At 39.6% G+C, this 22,661-nt stretch overlaps 2 protein-coding genes across 4 annotated transcripts in view; both read left to right on the top strand.

Moving 5' to 3' along the window:
- Window positions 1–806: 806 nt before the first annotated feature.
- On the top strand, window positions 807–15,969 carry plcd4a (phospholipase C, delta 4a). Of its 3 annotated transcripts, none has more exons than XM_008290022.1 (15): window positions 807–831; window positions 1,421–1,579; window positions 2,776–3,004; window positions 3,164–3,293; window positions 3,377–3,608; window positions 3,727–3,928; window positions 4,771–4,915; window positions 6,392–6,544; window positions 8,602–8,769; window positions 12,411–12,567; window positions 12,697–12,813; window positions 13,969–14,147; window positions 15,129–15,261; window positions 15,374–15,523; window positions 15,878–15,969. In XM_008290022.1, the coding sequence occupies exons 1-15, from the start codon at window positions 807–809 to the stop codon at window positions 15,967–15,969; spliced, it is 2,271 nt and encodes a 756-aa protein (XP_008288244.1). The 3 variants fall into 3 exon arrangements, with proteins under 3 accessions (XP_008288244.1, XP_008288243.1, XP_008288242.1); XM_008290021.1 differs by lacking the exon at window positions 807–831 and adding an exon at window positions 9,652–9,665 and having other exon boundaries at window positions 1,450–1,579; window positions 8,602–8,749; window positions 12,414–12,567; XM_008290020.1 differs by lacking the exon at window positions 807–831 and having other exon boundaries at window positions 1,450–1,579; window positions 8,602–8,751.
- Window positions 15,970–19,849: 3,880 nt separating this feature from the next.
- Window positions 19,850–22,661, top strand: part of LOC103363327 (protein FAM207A-like) — a 25,591-nt gene continuing 22,779 nt past the window's right edge. The window contains exons 1-2 of the mRNA XM_008290041.1: window positions 19,850–20,482; window positions 21,720–21,840. Coding sequence (XP_008288263.1) covers window positions 20,294–20,482; window positions 21,720–21,840 — 310 coding nt within the window. The 5' untranslated portion in view covers window positions 19,850–20,293. The remainder of the gene's footprint in view (window positions 20,483–21,719; window positions 21,841–22,661) is intronic.

Here is a 22,661-nt window from a genome sequence, read left to right as displayed (position 1 = left end):
TGACTGGTGTTTGTCATTTTGGATCAGCGTGGAGTTAATTCAGGTCGTGAGCGAAAGGTGGCAGGGATTTTGGAAGATTAGTTGGCTTAGCGAGCTCGACACAGACCCGGAACAAAAAGTGCAGGACAGGACAGAATGCGAGTGAAAACATAACAGAGGCACCCACATCAGCTTAACAAGTCTCCTGATGTCATTGTAACGAGCAGGAGGGTTGAATAATGAGGCTGCTATTGGCGTCTAATGCACCCAGCGAGTGTTTTGTTTGGCTAGAGGGCATAAGGTCTCAGAGCAGCTTTTTATTTGAGTGCCACTTTTTAGTTGAAGAGGTAAATCAAGCAAAATTCATAGAGGTCAGATACACAAGGATGCAAAACAGATACAAGGAGACAGAAAAAGATGCAAAACAGCGACCAAGAGAAGAAAACATCTGTAAACCAACAACAGAGACAAAATGACTGCATGGAAAAGAAAATAGCCATGAAAATAATCTGATGAAGACACACAAAACTGCCTAAAAGAACAACAAAACAAATACAAGTGGAAAACGAGCCACAGACAAACAAAATTGCCACAAAAATGCAAAACAACGACATGCAGAAAGACAACAGAATTAAAGCACCAGTTCGGCTGCATCAACCAAAGACACAAAGAATTCATCTCTCACTCTGCATGTATAACCTCAGAACAACAAAGCTTAAAAAATGTGAAACATAGCAATTTTGTACTGACTGGCTAGAAGCAAAATGCTGATTTTCAGTTCTTCTGATGTGTTGCGATCTTTAGATGGCAGCGTGAGACGACAACGAATGGCTTCCACAGGTAGTGGCCTCCGTAAGTCAAGTGGAATTTTCTTTCTTCTGCATTAGAGTTGACTGTGTTCAAATGTTAAACAGGGGATAATATGTATAAATTATTGACTTTCTCATTGAATTAATACAGCATAGCTTATTGGAATGAGCCTCTCTCTGTGTAGATGTACACTGCAGTTGATGTCAGAAGATCAGAACAATATCTGACTGATTCTGGCCAGATTGGTAAAACATGTCACTTACTCAAGCCTGCTTAGCCTATTGAACAAAAATGATAATGATAATATAATATGTATGAAATCTTACTTTTATATTATAAGTAAAAACTTTTGTATGTAAGTTTGAGGCTACAACAGTACAGTATATTAATTTAATCAGATTTTATTAATTAATTAATTTATTGATTGATTGATTCAATTTACATTTATTGGAGAAATGCAGTTTTTGTGTTTGAATTTCATATTCACTACCTATGGAAAACTGCAAGTAAAACATCTCTGACCCACTGTCGTAACACTGCCAGAATCACACAGAATTTTAATGCCAAATGGACTTCAACCCTAATCCATTTTCGAATCAGTCGACAAACTGCAGCCTAAACTTTCTTGCAGGTATTCAGGGGGATGACAACCTCCAGTCCATGCTGGTGGGGACAGTAATGAGGAAAATCAAGTCTCGTACCTGGAAGAAGCAGCGGTATTTCAAGTTGCAGGAAGACTGCATGACCATCTGGTACAAGTCCAAGAAGGCCGGCAACACCCACTCCACATGTAAGAACACAGCTGAACAGAGTTAGTTTGACTTGTCATAGCCTGAAAAACAACGAGAATGAGCAATTCCTGGAGAAATTGCAGTGTGATTGATGAAAGCTATTGCAGCTGCTGCATCAGTTTTCTTACTTACTTTGGCACATGGATGAGAAAAACCAAGTATAGTACCGCCAACACTGCCATAAGTAAACAACCCAACCTTCTACCTGAGCCACAGCCGCCACAAGATAGTCATCTTCCCACATCGGGTTTGATCATGTTTTGCATTCCCCCAAACTCTGAGACAAAGAAGACAAATGACTGCCACAACACATACTTTTTTTACCTCTACTTATGGGCAGCTGTGGCTTAGCTGGTAGTGTGCACTAATTGCAAGGTTTGTGGTTCAATCACGGCCCCTCAATGCGTCAAAGTGTAGAAAGACATCAAAGCCCAAATTGCTTCTGAGGGTCAGGCGAGCATCTTGCATGGCAGCTCCACCAACGCTGATTGTGAGTATGTGAATGAGAAACATATTTTAAAGGACTTTATAGAACCTAGCTAGAGCTAAAAGGTGCCGTGATGTTTTTATTACAGCAATACAGGGCGCTCAGTGATCAGAAATCTGACACACAGCACAGAATCATTAAAAACAATAAAGGCAACAATTCCAGATATCAGCACCAAATGTCATACATCACACATTTTCTGAATATGCTTAACATTTTACCTTTAGAACCTTGTACTTTGGAAAATGTAATAACAAGAAAGCTTCAGCAACCAGAGCAACTAGAAGGACACTCAGAGAGGAAAGATCTCCACCAAGACCAAAGTATTTTGGATCCATACCAAAATGCAATGGGTTAAACTTGTGCCCACATTTAACTACTCTACCAAGTTTCATGGATACTGGCCCTACAGTTTTTGCACAGTTTTGCTAACAAATACACCAAAAAACAAACCTCCTTGGATTCTGCCTGTTATAAATCTCTATATTATGAAATTCACCATGGTTTAATAGCAAATCAATTTTCTTTTATTTAAGCATTGGACCTTTTGAGAGACAAAACAAGGCCATGAATAGTGTTCCAACTATGTACTGTGTTAGTTTTTCTTTTTACAGAAGCTGCCTAGGTATTACCCGATGTTACACAATACATGATTCTGTATTATGCTCTGTTGTCATGTCTTCTACTCTCCTATTTCTCTGTCCCCAGTTTCTGTGAGCGATGTGGAGGCCATACGAGAAGGCCACCAGAGCGAGGTGCTCCTCAGCATCGCAGATGAGTTCCCAGCTGACCGATGCTTCACGCTGGTCTTCCGAGGTCGCAGGGGCAACCTGGACCTGGTGGCTGAGTCCACCGAGGAGGCACAGTCCTGGATCAAGGGCATGAAGAAGCTGATTGAGAACCTGGAGAACATGGGGGAGAGTGAGAAACGTGACCAGTATCCTTCACTAATAGTCAAAATAGTCAAAGAGCGTGCAGTTTTGCAGTCCAATCTGATGCAACGCAAGGCAACTTTCCTATGTTAAGTACCTTTACTTAGATTTAGCCAAGTATGTCTTTTCAAGCTGCTATAACTTTCCTTATGAATTGTACCCAGATGGATTGGTGACTGGTTCAAGAAGGCCGACAAGAACAACGATGGCAGGATGAACTTCAAGGAAGTGCGAGATCTGCTGAAGATGATGAATGTGGACATGAATGAACACCACGCTCATCGTCTTTTCACCGTAAGACCCGTTGATTCAAACACACAACTAAAGCCGTTCCTGTGATTTAAGATATTGAGAATGCTTCCTTTCTCTTTTCTCAGATGGCTGACAAGTCCCAGTCGGGTACCCTGGAGGACGATGAGTTTGTGCTGTTCTACAAAATGTTGACCCAGCGCGAGGATGTGCTGAGGGTTTTCCAGGCGTACTCATCTGATGGTCAGAAGCTATCGCAGAGCAACTTGGAGGACTTTCTGAGAGAGGAGCAGCTGGAAGGGGATGATACCCAACAGCATGCCAAGCAGCTCATTGAGTGCTACGAGCCCTCAGACACAGGTATACAGGCAGTCAAAAAGGCACTTTATCTTGTCATTTTTCTGATATTGATTACCATTAAAGGTTGAATTCTAGCACTGTGTGAGAAGGGTCTGACACCACCCTGCTATATTTCCAGCCAAGCTGCTAAACGCCATGACATTTGATGGCTTCTTGATGTACCTGGGCTCAGCTGAAGGCTCCATCTTCAACCCACAGCGGAGGGGCGTCTTCCAGGACATGAGCCAGCCGCTGTGCCACTACTTCATCTCCTCGTCCCACAATACCTACCTGATGGAGGACCAGCTCCGGGGACAGAGCAGCGTGGAGGGATACATCAGGTAACGCTGCAGGATTAAACTTTACAAGCTTTGACAAAATACAGTCAGACATCCTTGTGAAATAAGTGGTGCTAGAAGACTACTCGTGGGGTAAAGTTACTGGGATTCCAGAGCCCCTTTTAGGGAGCAATTTATACGCTGGAGGACTATTTTTATGTATAATTAATTGGTAAGACACGGCTTATTTGTGTCTTCTCTGTCTGGTGTTCTGTTGTTTTAATGGTTAGCACTGTCAGAATGGTTTTGGACTGATCAATGATTTAAATTAATGTGTCAAATTTCTCCAAACTCTTCGCAAAACCACTTGATTATTGACTAGGGTGCCAGTGATTGGGGTCAAACCAAGAGAAAAAAGTTCAGAGCTTCCCTCACAACTCTTTATCTCAGAGTGATACGTCAGTTACATCTCAATATATTGACATTCATGCATAAATCTGCACGGAAATGGGACATTTTTTGTTTTATAGCTTGCCTAAATGTTTATTATGGTTCTAATTTATAAGATGATTTGATCTAAATCCATTTTTGAGCCCACATTTCATAGATTCCAGTGCTGACTCTGCTCCACTGAGCCTGTCAGGGGTAATGAGATGTACTGTGATGTTGCCCAATCTTCCTCTTTCACTGATTTTGCAACGCTCATTAATAAAATAAAGAGGGAGCACTGACGTCACCTTGATTAATTCTGTTTCATCAAATTTATTAATGCAAACATCAGTCCAATAATAGCATCAGTGAAAGAGATTAACTCAGCCAGTGTATGTTCTACCCCGCCTTTGACCCTGAATTAAAAAAAAAAAACAACTAATATATGAAAGATTTAATTTGTCCTCGCTGCTCAGGGCTCTGAATCGCGGCTGCCGATGCGTGGAGGTAGACTGCTGGGATGGTGCCAGTGGAGAGCCCATCGTCTATCATGGACACACTTTAACCTCCAAGATACTCTTCAAAGATGTGGTCAATGCCGTGGGCAACTACGCCTTCAAGGTAGCATCATCTGTGCTGGTTATTTCACCATGTTTGTAGAAATCCAGAAATGAATGCAGAGATTTTGGTTGACATTGTCCAGAGCTTGTGACAAAAGCAAGAATGTTGCTCAAGGCTTTTAATTTCTTTTGTATTTATTGTTTGCTAATAACTTCTGCTTGAAGGTAATTGTAGTTCTTTTCAGTTCGATCCAGCTCAATTCAGTTTTATTTATAGAGCGCAAATTCGCAACACGCCATCTCACAGAGACAGACCGTGTTTCAATCCAACAACGGGTCCTTTCTAGTCCTTCCTATGGCAAAACTTCTTCTGACAAAATTTGAGGAATGCGTAGATGACTAGGAATTTTAAACAAATGCTAGCTATGACTCCAGATTTTACTCATTGTTAACCTTACCAAATTTTAAAAAAAAATCTGTCCAGTTGAAGATGGTCAGCTTTGGGGCATTCAGTGAATTGAGGCGGAATTGTCCATATTTAAAGAAGGGGGGTCATGTTGATTTTTGTTTTCTTCATAACAATCTGTGGAGCAGTGTTTAAAGTGCCATAACTTAAGAACTAATGTAGCTAGAGTCCTAAAAATGTTTTTTGGCTCTTTAATTTGTACATATAGATTTCAATGGTGCAAACATTTTTTGATAGAATAATACAAACCAGTTATGTGTTGGTGTAAACTGGTCAAAAAAGTCAATGTTTCTGTCTATTCACCAAGTACAAAACCTTTATTTTTCACACATCTTTCTATGATTGGCACTCATAATGCTTTAAATAATTTCATAACTGGCAGTTACAATACCTGTAACAAAACTTTTAAATGTTTAGATTACTAACGGAAGTATGCACAGAAGAAAAAATCAGACAAATATGGGATGGTCAGGTGTGAACTTTTTAAAATTTGATGAGTTGAGGTGAAATGGCCTATATGTCATCAGAACTGCACAACATTTTTTTTCTTTTTTTTGGTGCGACACTCTTGATTTTGTGGGGTTGCACTCATCCCACACTCACAACTGGTTGGTTTAAGATCACAGAGGTCCAGACAGGGCTTTTCAAAAGGACCAAGCATGTTTTGTAATCCTCTCATGCTGACAGTGCAATTGTTTTTGCTTTCATTGTTCTGCATAACAAATCACTCAGCATCTTATTTTATGTTTGAAAGAGGGACTACAATTGTGCAATGACATCCAAGACATAATCTGAAAAGGCCCGTCGAGCCTGCCAGGGATCTGCCACAGAATGCCAAACTGAACAGCACCAGGTTCACATGCATGTCAGCTGTGTATGAGTGTCTGTCCACGATCGAACGTTGTGGCCTCGTGACCCCTTGTCCATCTGTCTGCTGGTCTTTCAGCCAACCAGGCACAACCCCGCGGGTGTATGGCAGCGGGTGTATCAGTTTTCTGCTCGATAATGCTCTCCAGTGTTAAATTACAATCTCACTCGCTCCCTCCCTTCCTTCCATCCTCCTCCATCCAGGTATCGGAATATCCAGTCATCCTGTCCATCGAGAACCACTGCAATGTTGAGCAACAGAGAGTCATGGCCCAACACCTCAGCAACATCCTCGGTGACAAGCTGCTGAAAAGCACGTTGGATGGCAAGGCCCCCATCGGGCTGCCATCTCCTGAGGTGAGCAGTTGTACCACTCCTACCTTACCCTGTGTGGTACGAGGGAAAAAAGTGAAAAGGTTTAGTCAGGCTCTGTAGGTCAGTTCATTTATGTCGAAATGATATTCTCATGTAATTGTGTGTTGCATTCTGAACTTGTGTGTGTGCAGGTTTCTGGATTGTTATAATGTGTAACAATCATTCCCATCTTTCCAGTATAAATTTGTTTAACTATCACTAGGTTGTGTTAGTGATGTCAGAGAGTGGATATGATTGGGATGCCACCACTACTTGTCTTATTGCCAAAACTTCCAGGAAGGACGGCCCGGTAGCGTCCTTGTACAACCTTTGTTTTGAAACTGTTTTTGAAAGATAATTGGACATCTTGGTTGGATGTTCAAACAACAGTTCACTAATGGTTCAATAAGAGCCTAAATATGAAAGCTACATTGAGAAAATTGCCTTGTATTTCATCATACACGTGAGTTTTAAATCTGGTGTCTGCGATGACATTCCCATTCCCAGAGACAGGACACACTGCAGCAACAAAGAGAACGGTGAAACCAAAGATGGATTACAGTCTAAAAGAGAAAGTGATCGATAGCGAGGCACATGTCATAACCACTCTGACAGTGTTTGTAAAAATTAACCTCAGTGGCAGTAAGGGGAGATGGAAGTTCCTTATGACAAGTTTAAATTTTAGCATCTTAAAAGCACCACTTATGGAGCTAACCTTGACCATCCTGAAGTCAGCACATACATGTACTAGTGACTAGTAGTTAAATGTAACACTCCTCATTTTAAACATAATTTATTGGGCGATCAGTGAGCTAAGAAAGAAAAAATATGCTCTCCTAAGCTTACTCATCTCAACCCTACAATTCAGAGTTTGGCTGCAAAGACAACAGTTTGCCATACCTTACTTTTGTATCATCTAGCAACACCCAAGACTTCAGGCGTTATCATTTCAGACTGTCTGGGCATTATAAACGGGATATTTTTTCAATGCCTGAAGGGGATTTCTTCAAATTTAGCATAAATGTTTCCTTGGATTCAAAGATGAATGGATTAGATTTTGGTGGTCAAAGGTCAAAGCCATCTTCGTCATTCCATTCTTGTGAACTTGAGATATCAGCAACTTCTAAAGGGAATCTTTTCAAACTTGACACAAACATTCACTTGGACTCAAAGATGATTAGAAATGGATTGGTCAAGGTCCGTGTGACCACGTGTCTGTCCCGTTCTTGTGCACAAGATAAACCAGGAACCAGGAGTTTGGTGAAAGAAGGTCACGTTCATATGACCTCACAAAACACACTTCTGGCCATAAATCAAAAATGTAGACGTTAACTATAGCAGAATTTCACACGTCTAACAGAACAAAATGATGAAATTATAGCATTTTATATTAAAAAAGATCAATTGTGGAGAGACATCAAGTAAAGTGTGACTTGGCTATTGACAAATGATACAACTGTGAAGCAGTAATTCAAGCTAAATATAAAAAGACCAGAACAACAATGTTCCAGATGTGTGACACAACAACAACTTGCTTTCTAGTTTTGAGACTCAGAAGCATAGCAAGTGAGAAATATCATTGCCATGTTCATTTTACTTGATCATTGGTACCACATCCTTGTCAAAGTCAAAAGTCAAATGAGTTTTAAGTTATCCGATGTCTATGCAAAGTACTTCATGGGTATTATGGTGCTGAGCTGTGTCCATTGATTCTAAACTTTATCCACATGACGCTCAAAGCTGTCACCAAGTTGTGTATGAAGTATGTGTGATGTGACCTCTTTAAACCTGTCAGAACTAGGAGTCACCCAGAGGGCACCTTCACCTTCACCCCAAAGCCTGTCAGAGCCTCCTGGACCATATGATCCATGTCTACATGGAACACTGGCACCCTGAATTATTCAATGTCACGATATTTTCACCTCTTGAAATGTTGGAGTTTATATGGGAAGCTTTTCCCTCAAGAAATATTCCACTTGCCATTTTGAACAACCGTTTTGTTTGATTGTTATTTTACAGGAATTCTTTGACAGTGAGTTTTCATTTCACCTCTGTGTTAGGATCTAAAGGGGAAGATTCTTGTGAAGGCAAAGAAAATTGGCGGTCTCGAGGATGCTTTCAATGGGATGGTGGAAGACTCTCTGACCGGGGAGGTCAGCGATGAAGACGAGGCAGCTGAAATGGATGAAGATAACCTGCACCGAGAGAGTGTCCGTCGTAGGGTTAAGGTGGGTCTGGTTTTTGAACGCTGGCATCAGATCCAGACAGATTATTAAACACAGTCTGATGATCCAGACTGGTATAGATGCAGGATCCTCTATTTCAGTCGTTTTTAAGCTGATGATACAACACTGAGGTAAATCAGGCAGAGGATGTTGGGATGAACTCAGTAGATTAAGGTCCCCCAAAATACATTACGTGCAACATGATTAGGCAAATTGTACTCTTCAGGATTAATTTTGTTGTTGAGCAATGCTGTCAGTCAAATTTAAGTTGCTACTAAACCTCAAACCTGACTGTTTAACAAAGGAAAAGTGAGTTCTGTCTTTCTCAGGAGAACATAGAAGTGTGCACCATTATTATGCAACTAAAATATAAAATGAATTTTCCCCACCTACTTGTTTATACTCATTTTTTAGAGTAATTTTAGCGAATATCTAACACAAAATGATAATTAAATAACATTTTTGCCTTTTCAGAAATCTTCAGTGACCAATATAACTACCTTTCTTTTCAATGGTTAACATAAGTCTTCCAGCTATGGGGTTTCTTAATTTCTCGATCTGTTTATTAGCAAGTTTGACTGTAGAAATGATTAATTCAGGTTAATAATTAAGTATTGTGAATTGCAGTTGGCTACACTATAATTTCCTCTCATGTTATTTACCAAACTGTAACGGCATAAGACTTGCAGCAACTCTTCTGTAACCACCAGAAAACACAGTTTATACTGGGCAATCCATAGTGAATAATAATTGAATGTACCAGCATGACTTTTATTCAACATATTATCCATCCATTGATCCATTTTCCTCTGCTTGGGTTGAGTTCCTTCTGATGGATCCCGAGGAATTTCCAGGTCAGATGAGATATGTAATCCTTCTAGCAAGTTCTGATTCTTGATGTCCTCCAAGTTGTCCAGAAAACCGTCAAACAGAAGCATCCAGGAGGCAAGCTAATCTGATGCCTCAGTTGGCTCCTTTTGACACAAAGAAGCTCCTCAGTCTATCTGAGCCCAGCCACCCTACTGAGGAAACCTGTTTTGGCCCATTATATCTGTGATGTCATTCTTTCATGACTACAGGTGACGATGACAATGACAGCTACGTAGTGATACTAAATCTTGACATCATCTATTATTCTGACCAATTCTAGCCCAACTTTCAACTAAGAGGGTCATGACAGCAAAACTGAAAGTCAAAGGATTTTTTTTCTCCACGTGTTTTTTGTCACAGTTTGATGGAGCGTTTTGCAAGAAGTCACAAGAGACAACCTTGGAATGAGTTTGCCTTTTTATCCAGCGGAAAAGCATTGCATAAACTTCTGTCATTCCTCATGAAAAATAGAGCAGATTGAAGGGCAGGGAGCAGACACTGGGTGTTAGATAAGGTGATCTGTTTACACAGTGATAGCACAGTGAGAGACAGACGCAGGCAGGAAAGAGAGAATGAAGGTTCATCACTGAGCTGCCACTCGTGACACCGGTGTCTTCTGCCACAGCCACCTGGCTTTGAACTGAACTCAGCGGAGTTCTCTTAAAACATAGAAAAACAGGAATGAGAAACAGATAGTAAGGACAAGGCGGCTTCATGCTTTCTGTCCCATTCTGTCGTGGCTATGCCGTGCCAAGATGGGCCAAACTGGGCTGTGTTCGGCAAGGTTGTACAGACCCCAGATTAAAAAGGTTACACAACTAACTGAAGTTATTAATCACATTTTTTTTGGTAAACACTGGAGGATGAAGTCTCTACGTGAAAATTATATACGACCACCAAGCTTGGTTCCTGGAAGTGTTTTCTAGCTGTTAGCATCACTGTTGACAGAATAGAGATCAGATTGGATATTTATTCCTGAAATCTGGAATTCCTTGAAAGTTACATGTGTACAAGCTTGTGCCTTTGACTTTTTTTTATCAAAGAATCAGATATTTTGTAATGCAGGTTGGACTGGTGAACCAGGAGAATTTCATCCAAGCTGCAGAAGTAAATTTTCCATGAGATAAATGAATGGAATCTTTATTCCTGCAACCAAGGATGCTTGCAACACCGTCTCCCTGCCTCTCTTGGGGAGGAAAAGTTTAATTCTGAAACTGTTTTAGACCCCTGAACATCAGGAAATACACAGCTATATTATTCTACACGTTTTTATGTCCCTGATTGACCTACTGTACATGTACATGTAACATTGGGTTTGTATTGCTTTTTCTGACTTCGGTGTATGTGACTTTAGAGGATGCTGAACGTGCCTCTTAGTCTAGTGCAGCAAACTAAGTGTGTAAAGGAGTCATTGGGCACTTAGAGTCATGTTTATTGATAAGCATCTGAGAAGCATGAAACGCCACACCTGTCAACACAGTCATCAGAGGTAAGGCCAGTGTCGAATTTGGCAGTGATGTGAGCTCTACGTTGCCCCTGCTGATGGTTTAAGTGTCTGGAGATGGCTGTGTTGCTGTCTGGTAGACGGATGAAGGTGCTGGTGTTGGTGAGGGGGAGGGATGCCCTGTATCCCGGGTGTACCAGCCAGATCAGCTTTCATGTGGAAGTATGCAGCAGCTGCTTTGGATGCTTCGCTGTTCTCCTGCTGTTTGAGCCGCCACACCTCTGATCCGTACGGTCATGGAAGCTACCCTGGCAGCGCACCTGCTTCTGCTTGGCATTGTGGTCGAGTATCGCTTACACAATTCAAGAGAGGGGGTTGTCTCAAGGTTTTGATATGCGACGATGCATTCACCCGAAACAGGATTCCTTCGCATCGCAAGGGGTTTGCCCTATCATGTGTTCAGTGCTGAAGTAACATTCAGCTGATGTTCATGCAGAGTTGGTTCATGGGTCGAACTCAAGGAGGCTCATGTGACTTCAGTGTGTCAATGATCCACAGAAGTTTAAATGCCTGATCTTTTGACCAGTCAGCGGAACCGATGCTCTGATAAGTGCTGAAATCTTAAATTCAATACTGTTGCTTTTGACTTGAATGACCTGGTGTCCTCGCTCCAGGCCCTGGTGCCTTTGTTCAGCAGTATAGGTAAGTTTGATGTTAAACAGTTGGGTAGAAGATTAACAATTTAGAGGATGGCAAAGACTTGGAACACGGAAAGCAGAAAAATAGCCACAAGAATGGCAACTCAAGTGTTTTTGTGAAAATTCTGGTACTCCCCCCCACTCTGCTGCACAAGCTCTCCAAAGCTCCTGCAGCTTAAAGAAGCTACCTGTCCACAAGCTTTCCAGCCTTTGCCAGTAACATGACCCTTGTTTTTAGGCAGACTGAGAGTTTCCATTGAATGATAATTCAATGCCTGTATGTGTCTACTGAACCGTGTTCCCACATGTCCTGACGACCAGCTGTTATGTGTCATGACTTGCCACCTGTTTTGACCCATTTTTTTTTTGTGGTGGTTTTCCAGTTTGACCTGCATTCTCATGGTGGACTCTGAGATCGTGTTCGAGTGATGCAGTGAAAGGAACAATCTAGCCCAACCTCCTTCCTACGCTGACTTAATATATAGTGATGTCTGAACTGAAAAGAATGCCAGAATTTAGCTTAATGTTTCCCACAAAGTTTCCATGACATATATGTGGACTGTATTTGAATGGTCTCCTAAACCTATGCACTTCTTACCTTCTTTTTTTGCTTCGTCTTCTTGTTTCCACAGAAGTCAAAGCAACGCCTGTCCAAGGAGCTCTCAGACTGCGTTGTTTACTGCAAAAGTGTTCACTTCAGTAGCTTCAAACACTCTCGCATCCACTCCAAGTTCTATGAGGTGGCATCTTTCACAGAATCTAAAGCCCGAAAACATCTGAGAGAGGCTGGTGAGTCCAGTTAAATCCTTTCTCTCTGATATTGATATTCATAGTTGGGTATATTTGCTGTGTCTATAGCAGATGTCTAACTTTCTTTTGAAATTCATTTATCCTTCTGATGTATCATCTCCACTTCAGGGGCAGAGTTTGTCCACCATAACTCGCGACAGCTGACCAGGGTTTATCCCACTGGCTTCCGAACCGACTCCTCCAATTTTAATCCTCAGGAAATGTGGAACGCTGGGTGCCAAATCGGTGATTGCAACTAAGAGACAGATTGGACTCTATTTGAAGCGAAGTTTTTTTTTTTGCATAATGACCATTTCTGATTTTACTATTAAGGCTGCATTTGACTGAATTTATCAGATTTCTGCTTTACAAACAACAAATGTATAATCCAGCAAATGAACACAGCTGGCCAGATTTTGACATTTCTTTTGTTCTTTACACTTTAAAAAAAAGAAGGAGACTGTAAAGTTTCAGCTGTGGGAAGCTCCAGATCATTGATCATTAACTCCTTTAAACCTAAAACCTGTTGAGAGTCTTAAAAGGCATGTTGTCTTTACGAAATTGTCAAATTACACCATTTATCAGAACCAGAATCAGCTTTAATGGCCAAGTATGTACAGTTTATGACCAGGATGAGTGGGATCTGTGATTATGTTCCCTGCGCTCTTTCTGGTTCTATTGGAGTACAGGAACTGATTTTTTTATTTTTTATTTTTTTAAAAAGAGCCATCAGATTTTCAAATGTCAGACTGTCTTTAAACAAATCAGGCATGGTCCAAGTGAAGATGCAGATTATCTAGGCAAGACAAAGATAGAAAAAAAGAAAAAGTTACCCCGATGTGACAGATGTTGCAGACCACTGTTCATTCACTTGGACAGGAGGCAGCATGTGGTGCTGTCATTGGTGCTGAACTGCCTGTTTCTGCATCTGGTGCTGTCCTTGGTGCTGCTTCTTCTTTTCTAAACATGACAAGGCAAAAGTGATGTGCACATTGATATCCCATTCTTTCCAATCTTTCTTTTATACAATAGTAGTTTCATTTAAGCACAGAAAAGTATCAGAATTAGCAGCTACATCCAATGTCTTGTAACTTTCCTTAGATCTGGTAGTTTTGGTCCAACTTAAAGCCAGTAAAATGTTTAGAAAAAGGCAAAGGCTGCTTACAGCTTTTTCTTCTGTCAGATCCAAGGAACATATTGTAAGACATATAATAATATTCTGTGATTGTCTGTCTCCTATTTTGTTGTGTGAAGTTAAAATCTTAGTTGCAATTGTGCAAAGTCTCCCAGTGCAGCTTTAATGTTCAATTCCATTCTTGTAACGTGCCTCAAAACAGTGTGTTCTGAGTCTGAATTTGGCTAAACTGTCCAAAGTAAAGCTTTCTTTTCCCTCCCACTCAGTTGCGTTGAACTTTCAGACAGCAGGAGAGGGGATGGATCTGAACGACGGACTGTTCAGTCAGAACAGTCGCTGTGGTTACGTCCTGAAGCCCGACTTCATGAGAGAGGCTGAGAAGAGGTTTGACCCTGAGACACCTCAGCAACGGGATCACTATCAACCCGTCGTCCTCACCATACAGGTACAAAACACCGAGAGAAATTTAATCTGTACATTTGTTCATCAACTCTCTTAAACTCCAAACAGTTTCTGGGTGTTTTTTTTGTTGTTGTTATGCTCCTGTAAATTTTTTCCTCACTTTTTCCCTGCAATATAAAGTCCTGCACCTCTATGGAAACAACACAACCATGACTAGAAGTGGAGAGCACTCAACAATGGTTTTTTTTGCACAGTATGACAGTTTTAATGTTGTAAAAAAATAATGAAAAAGTGTCCTCAGGTGTTAGCAACACTGGACAAAAATGGTGGCTCTGCATGCTATTCATGTTTAACTTTTTACAAACTCCACAAACATTTTTCATACCGCTCTGCTCGTCAACTCCAGAAACACCATGCAGAACATATCTTGCAACAACTTGCTGACAACTTGCTCCTCTGTATACTGTTTTTCAGCCGTGCTGCATTTATTTTACCGGTAGAGTATGTTTAATTTACATCTCAATCCCTCTAATTTGTTTCCGTACTTGTCTTCTCTCTGCTCTGCCTGCAGTTCAACCTAAAGGTCCTTACATTTTTGTTTTGTGACTGGTGATCGCAACTGAGTGGCTCATGGCCTCTACGTTGCAGTTTTAAAATTTTAAACAATGATCTGGTGCAAAATTTTTAAAAACATGTAGAGGAAAGTGGTTTTATTTTTATTTTATTTATTTAACCTTTTTTTAACCAGGAAAGACCCATTGAGATTAAAAACCTCTTTTACAAGGGCATCCTGGCCAAGAGGCAGCAAAAGTTACAAATACAACAATTTAAAATTCATATTTGGTTCATTTCTTTGATGGAACTGTACATGGCACATGGACTAAATTAAATATCTACTAAGTCTTTCTGTTTTTATAGTTTCTGGCTCTGATAAAGTGGTAATATTGGCTTTTTATTTCACTCTTCTAAAATAACTTCATTTACAACACTGAATGAATTTGTGTCTTTGCTGTATGTGATGAAGGTGATCAGTGGCCAACAGCTGCCCAAAGTCAACATCAAAGAGGGTTCTATAGTGGATCCTCTGGTTAGAGTGGAGATCCACGGAGTTCCGATGGACCAGGCCAAGCAGGAGACCAGATACATCGAGAACAATGGTACCCCACTGACACCTGTGGAAAGAAATAAGCTTTTAATGTGTCAGATTTGGCTCAGTTCCAAACAGATTTACAGCCAGCTTATCTTTTTTTTTTTTTTTTTTTTTAACAGGATTCAACCCAGTGTGGTACGACACTCTGCGCTTCACCATCCACACTCCTGAGCTGGCCCTGGTGCGCTTTGTGGTGGAGGACTATGATAAAACATCCAAGAATGACTTTGTGGGGCAGTATACGCTGCCGCTCAGCTGCATGCAGCAAGGTAGGCATGAAAAACCTGAAAAGTGGGTCACATTATTTCTTCTTCAGTGATCTCTCTGTGTAGCAGCTTTACTCTCACATTTAAAGATAATTCTGGGTTATATCAACCTGTTTCCCACTAATATAGCTGTTCTGTCTCTATGGGTCACACTTAGTTTACATTCTCCACCTCCATTGTGGAGATTTGGGGAAACGATTTAATGTGCAATCCAGCTATAAACTGTGCAAAGATTTGCTTTTGACAGATGAGGTTCTCGATCTAAGGACCATTAAAGGGACGCTTCATTTCAGAACCTCTTCTTCACCATTTCTACGTGCACCCTCTCTCCTTACCCTTCTGGTTTTGTGTTCTCAGGTTATCGTCACATTCACCTTTTGTCCAGAGATGGAACCAGTATTCCTCCCTCATCGCTATTTGTTCACATCAGGGTCACGGAACTGGAATAATCCTTCTTCGCTTTCCAAAGAAGCACTTGAAAGAACACTTTTAGCACCATCTGCTTAGTCATGAGAGTAGAATTCTTCCTAACTCTAGAAAATATGTATAGTTCTTAAAATAGTATTTAATATTTTTTGATGTGAAAAAGTACTATGCCAAATGTTTAGAGGTTCTTAGGCAGCAGAGGTATATTCAATCTGCATGTTACTTTGTTTGTTTTGTTCAGTGTAGTGTGTGTAACCCGTTCCTGTGACTGACTTGAACTTTGCTGCTCGTGTTTGATGTATGATGTGTTTCTTCTGAGATGTCGCGCTGCAGAGGAGAACGTGCCACCATGTGTTTCGATCAGGACGTCCGGTAGATTTTCTGTCAGTATTTTCTTTAACAAGCAGCGCTTTGTGGACGCCGCCTGCAGCTTTCATTTTGGTCCGACTGCAAAGCTTACGATGCAGTCGTCGTTGCAAATTGCACCATATATCCTGAATTTGTACATTTTTGTCTATAAAACTCCAAGATAGAATAAATGAAGTTAGAAACACCTAATATTACTTGGGGTGATAGAAAAAATTTTGAATATAAATTCAGATTTCTTATATATATATATATATCTTATATATTTAGATTTATATATATGCATATAGACTCTCCAAGCTCCTAATTAGTAAATGAAATCTAATTCAATTCAAAACAACAGCTCTGCCATAAACCCTCAAGTAATTTTCATGCAAACAATATTGCCCACATGGTTGTAAATCTACATAGCTGTTATTGTGTGGAATTTTTCCTTTTTAATTTACAGATTTTTTTTCCACATTTGAAATACGCTAAAATATCTTTAAAGTTTTTTTTTCTTCTGTCTGTAAATTTACATGTCTAATGTAAAATTACATAAAAAATCTCTAAGTGCAAATAACCATGTCATTTCCATTTTCATTTAACAGATATCTTCCATTAATTCAAACTTTAAAATTCAAGTTTGAGCTCAAAACACTGAAAAGTAGTCTGGAAAAATTATTTTTAACCTCAAATTTTACTGTATTTTTATGGCTTTTTTAAATGGTATATTCTTTTCCCTTTCATTTTTCATTCCGTATCTCAGTGTCAGTCTGTGTCTCCACTGAGTTGGACGGAGTGTAATGAGTTGACACGTGTTGGATATCAGACTGTATCTATCCATCTGTGTTGTTGCTTAAATTACCAGACGGATATGTGATAATTCTACATTATTTTTGTTATTTAGATATATTGAAATGTGCCTCTAATCTTTTGTCCACACCAGTAACAGACAAAATAGCAGGAATACAAACTCAACAGAAATCATTCAGAGCTGTTCTATTGACTTGCATTAGATTGCAGAGGTTTTCTGTTGTTCTCCACTCGAGCTGCACTTTACATTATTATGATCTTAAACTTGATACATCAGAAAATGTAATTTTTTTTTCCCGCAATCCACAGTGAAATGCTGCTATGTCTTAACCCACCCCGAGCGTTTGACCTGCTACTCAGGACTTTTGCTGATTAAAGTCCTACATTTTTTAGTTAGTAAATTCTGTGTCTGTGATAGAATTGCTCTCACATCTCCCAGTGATCAAAGCTTGAGCTGTTGATCTTCTGATGGTAATGTTGTCGACGTTGGTCTGCCTTATCGAGCTTTGGATACACCTGACCCAGTTTCTGCTCTGTGTTTTAGAGTGCCATGCACTGCTCCTTTAGAAATCTTCATTCGAGCCTTGATTTGATGCTCAGAAAGTCCCTCTTTGCTAAGAATTTGATTTCTTTCACTTAGTTCTGATGCCATCTTTCCTGCTACTACAAAGACGTTAGCATTTAACAAATTTAATTAAATCTGATTGTTTCTTAATCCTCAAACTTTCTTAAGTTTTCCAGACTTACATAAAAATGTAGGTTCTCCTAAACTACAGCATATCGCTTTATGGTGTACACTGTTCTGGGGAATTGTGAGGTTCAGACCAAAGAAAACAAATTTACTCTGTGTTCTGAAATATTCAGCAAACAACTGAACATAGATGATATGATATTTGTTATTACTATTAGTAGTCGTAGTAGTAATGAAATCGAATTAATAATAACAATAATAATTGTAACCAGGCCCCCATGGAAACAGTATGAATGACTGTTACAGCCCTTATTCATTCAGGGAATATGTGCTACATTTCAGCAGCACTTTCTTTTACGTGCATTTATTCCCATCACAAATGCTGTTTTTTTTCTTTCTTTTTTTTACTGTGGAGCATCTAGACGTCAAAGGTCAAGACGCATTATGATGCCTCCCAGTGTTCCCAATCAGATCGAAGGAGATTGTCATTAATTTGCTTGAATTTCCGTCTTAATCTTAAGCTAAAGGTTGAAATCACTATTTAGTACTGAGTAGGTTTTGTGTCATCCCATGTATTTTTGTGGTATGTACAGCCCATTTGTGTCAATGTGTTTTGATATGTCTATTTTTGTATACCCAGACACATTCATATGTACTGTACAGTATAGTGCACTGTGTGTTTAAATGAGTATTTGCTTGTTTTTTATTGTAGATAAACCTCATACTCATTTGCCACATTCAGCTGCAAATAAATTAGATTTTCACTTAATTATGCAACTTCTTTTTTTTTTCTTATTATTTTTTTATCCTTCATGTTCTTAAAGACTGACCGAGGAGTCTGCACATATTTGCAGAGGACAAAATACAACATCCTGGCTCGAACTACACAAGCATGTAAAATGTGACACTGCAAAGAAGGTGTGAGGTTGCATTGTCCTCACATTTGATCCCAACAATAAAGTTATCTGAGCTTTGCAAGAGACACATAGACTTGATTTGCAGCTTAAGGTAAATTATACCTCTTGTTCACTATGAATGAGCCAACTCATTTGTTTAGTTCAGCTGGCTGTAGTGAAATGTATACTATTCCTGCTGTTCTTGGAGTGGATAGAATCCTCGTACATCTAAGTAACCATGTCCTTGGAGAGGGAGAACTTTTTAAGGCACTAAAAAGTAAAAAAAAAAAAAAGTTTCTACTTGGTTAATGTGATACACAGTATATGAGCAGCAGTACCAGCCTCACACCATACAATGTGGACCCAAGTAATTGTTACACTTTTATTTATTTTATTATGATTATTATTTTTACACTATTTATTCAAGGGATGCATCCTTGTCATCTTGCTGACATTTACCCATTATTTGATTTATTTAAGATCCTCCACGTTGATGTTAACTGGAGGAGCATCCACAGAAGTCTCGTTCATCAAGCCATATCACTCAGCATATACATATAAAACAACTATCAAATACTTCTGCCATTTGCACAGTCAAGCTCTGAAAAACTTTAGACTGAGCAGAGGGGCCATTTTAATGGAAATCAGAGTTTTGTTTGGTGTGAATCTGGCCATGACTACCACAGTAAATGCATAGTCCTGACAGTGAAGCAGAGAGGTAGGAGGGCGACTATATGGAGCTGCATGTGTGCAAAAGGTGTTGGGCAGATGACATTTATAACTGAGCAAATAGCTCAACGTATTTTGAGTGAATGTAGGTGCACAACAGCCTGTTTATCATATGAGACATATTGGCTTTCATACTTTCTCAAGGCAGCAAATATATTCTAATATCTTAATAAATTAAATTACTCAAGTATTTAAAGCAGAATTGAGCGGTGTATAGATAATGGATGGATGGAAATATTTACAGAAATTGTTAACGGAGAAATTTATCAGAAGCTATGGCAATGAAAATAATGCGGAACGAATCTCTTTCTTCTCCGTTTTCCACCGACGCACTAAACTGGGACGCCAGTCATGGCTGTCAAGAACCGAAGCCACCGCATACTTCTGGTATTTATTTTCACAATAAGAAAAATAACAATTTTTTACTTTTAAGCTTGTGTGTTCCGCAATGGCGTTTTAATAAACACGAAGTTCGAAAGTAAAAATTAATTTAACACATAAACATGGTAATAAATGCTTACAGTATAGTTTTCCCTTAAATGTATTTATTTTTTTCTCTGAAGTACGTGCTCTGTGCAGTTAGCAAACTAAGCTAATGTGTATGTTGCGCAGATAGAAAGTTAAACAAAAAGAGGCCTAAGCCAACTTATAGGGGCAACTTTTCGCTTTTGAAATTATGCATTTAATTCATACTGCAGCAAAACATTGGTGAAGATTGTACAAAGACAAAATATAGCATTTTAGTTTGAAGGCAACACACTTTTATTTGCGGCGCTAGCACAGCGAACTCGACACACACGGTACGCTGTCGACACTGGGAGCACAAACAGCGGATTAAGTTGAATTGAAAGTTGTCTCGGTGATATTAATATGGTTGGAAAGATAAAACACGTCCGTCAGAAGCTTCACCAGGAGGCAGTGAAGCTCGACAGGCCGGGTAGCCTTTCACAGAGCCCCGGCTCCGAGTTACCTTCCAGTTCAGACAAGCCTCCGGTCCACAGAATAAGTCCTGCACATGTGGAAAACAACACGAGCGATGCCTCCAAACACGGTAAACAGGTATGTTAGAGGGAATATTCACAGTACCAACCATGCCATTTAACGACAGGTTCAAGAATATGGCCCGAATTTAATTTAAAATCTGTAAATTTGGTCATTTTGTTTCTCGGATGTGTTTGCATGTGAATACAATAGATGCAATATACAACAGAGGTAAGTACATCCCTAAATGTCAAATGATAAAAATAATTATATCCCCTTGAAACAACTGCATTGTTTCCAAGTATGAGTATTTTCTCTTCACATTTAGAAACAAAAACTTAAAAATCAAACAAAAAAAAGAACACTGCATTGAAAATCCAGACCTCAAAGTAGGAACTCAATGCTACAAAAGTGAACACACCTGTGATCCCTGATGCACAAGCTAGAAACCCAACCAGAAAACAAATACTGAGCACGTCTGTGATTTTCAATCAGCTGAACTGCATGAAAATAGTTATAAAATGAGCTGTGAATACCAGAACTTTCTCAGATTTGGACCTATGGGCGGTGCATTTCTACATTATGGCTCCTCCGGGGAAGGAATTGCCACAGTAACCTAAAAATCTGGTTTTGAGAGATCAGAAAGATGGAAATTGATGCAGGAAGATGATATACAACTGCAAATCAGTCAAAACACAGTTGCAGCTGTAATTAGGAGGTATGCAATGAGCCACATTGCCATGTGTTCTCTAAAATGACGCCACACACAGTGCACTACTTGCACATTCACCATAGATTACACTGAAGTTATCTATGAAAATCAGAATTTGTGTTACACCTCTGACAATCAGAAGGACAGTGCATAATGTTAACTTCTGTGGACAGCATCGAAAAATAGTTTATGACGGATTTCAGAGCATCTCTCTAGAAATGCCTGCTGTCCTGCATGCTGGGGAGGATTTAGTCAGTCATTAAAAAACAATTAAAAAGTGGATGTATGAGGGATTGGAAAATATTTAAGACTTGAGTCTCAGTAATGACAGGTTTACTGATTTTAGTTGCATTGAATTCCTACTGTTTGGTTGGTGTTTTTAATACAGTAAATCGATACTGTTAGTTTTTAATGTTACGTGAGAATAAAAATTCTACTGCAAAAACTGCAAACGGATACAACTTTGAATCATTTCACATTTTAGGTGATATTGGACACTTCTTTCTTATGTTATATAACTATCAGTTTTAGAGGGCTTCTAGTAGAAGTATGGTGGACAGTTGCTCTGGAGTACTTATATACTGACCTTCTGAAACCTCGCAGATCCTGGCAAAGAGCTCCTTCCCCTCAGGGATCTTCTCTGGCACTAAAATCTCTCCAGAGGCTCTGGTACAAACACTGAAGTTTGAGGAACCTCCAGATGTGCCTGCCCCTGCCAAGAAAGGTAAGAGTAGCTGAAGGGTAGTTAGACTGAGGTCAGTTGGTTTGTTTTTAGTCCCTTCACCTCTTAAAGACTGAGAGTCTAAGAGTTTTGCTGGTGTGGATTGATAATTGTATCATGACTCTGCAGCATTTTACAAAAAGAAACAAAGTTATCAACAGGATAGAACCAAACTTATAGAATGACCATTACCTAAATATGAACATATACTGAACTGCACAATGGTAGCGTTTCGAGTAGCAGATAGTGTACTGATTTCATGTATTTGTTGGAAGTGCATTGTTTAATATCATATAACATGGGTATTTGATAAAAGACACATAAAAAGCACATTCCAGCAGTTACGTCGTGTAAATTGGACACAGATTTCAACGTAAAAAGTGGACAAAGTCAAAGATATCCTCGCTTTAGGTGCCTATTATTCAAAGTAAAGCTCCAGAAACACACAACATAAGCCAAACAACATTTTATTAGCAGACTCAGTGTCCACATTCATCGAGGAAAGAGAAATTTAGACCTTATCTTGCAATTATGCAAAGAAATTTAGGTAGTAACCAAGCATCGCTAACCCTAACAGGACAAGTGGGATGGTTCCTGATTTAATGTACTGAATATGAGTTGACTAAACTGTTTCAGTGGTAGAACTGTGAAAAAGATAAGAACAGTTCTATTATAAGTAGTTCTTGGTTAAAAACAGCAAAGAAAGTCTGTTATTTTTGGGCGTCTCATTGACTTAGTTTTAGTCTCTTTACAAAAATGTGCATTATTTTTAGCCATTTGGTGTTGATTAGTTTTAGAACAGGCTGCAAGGTGGCGCAGTTGGT

The sequence above is a fragment of the Stegastes partitus genome, unplaced genomic scaffold, assembly GCF_000690725.1.
Source record: "Stegastes partitus isolate 25-593 unplaced genomic scaffold, Stegastes_partitus-1.0.2 Scaffold652, whole genome shotgun sequence".
NCBI classification, from domain to species: domain Eukaryota; kingdom Metazoa; phylum Chordata; class Actinopteri; family Pomacentridae; genus Stegastes; species Stegastes partitus.
This window is presented reverse-complemented; position numbering and strand designations above follow the sequence as displayed.

Bases quoted from the DNA above. Each gene is read 5' to 3' on its own strand.
- plcd4a (XM_008290022.1), top strand. From the start codon at position 807: ATGGCTTCCACAGGTAGTGGCCTCC. The intron at 832-1,420 runs GTAAGTCAAGTG...ACTTTCTTGCAG, and splicing joins TTCCACAGGTAGTGGCCTCC to GTATTCAGGGGGATGACAAC. The intron at 6,545-8,601 runs GTGAGCAGTTGT...CCTCTGTGTTAG, and splicing joins TCGGGCTGCCATCTCCTGAG to GATCTAAAGGGGAAGATTCT.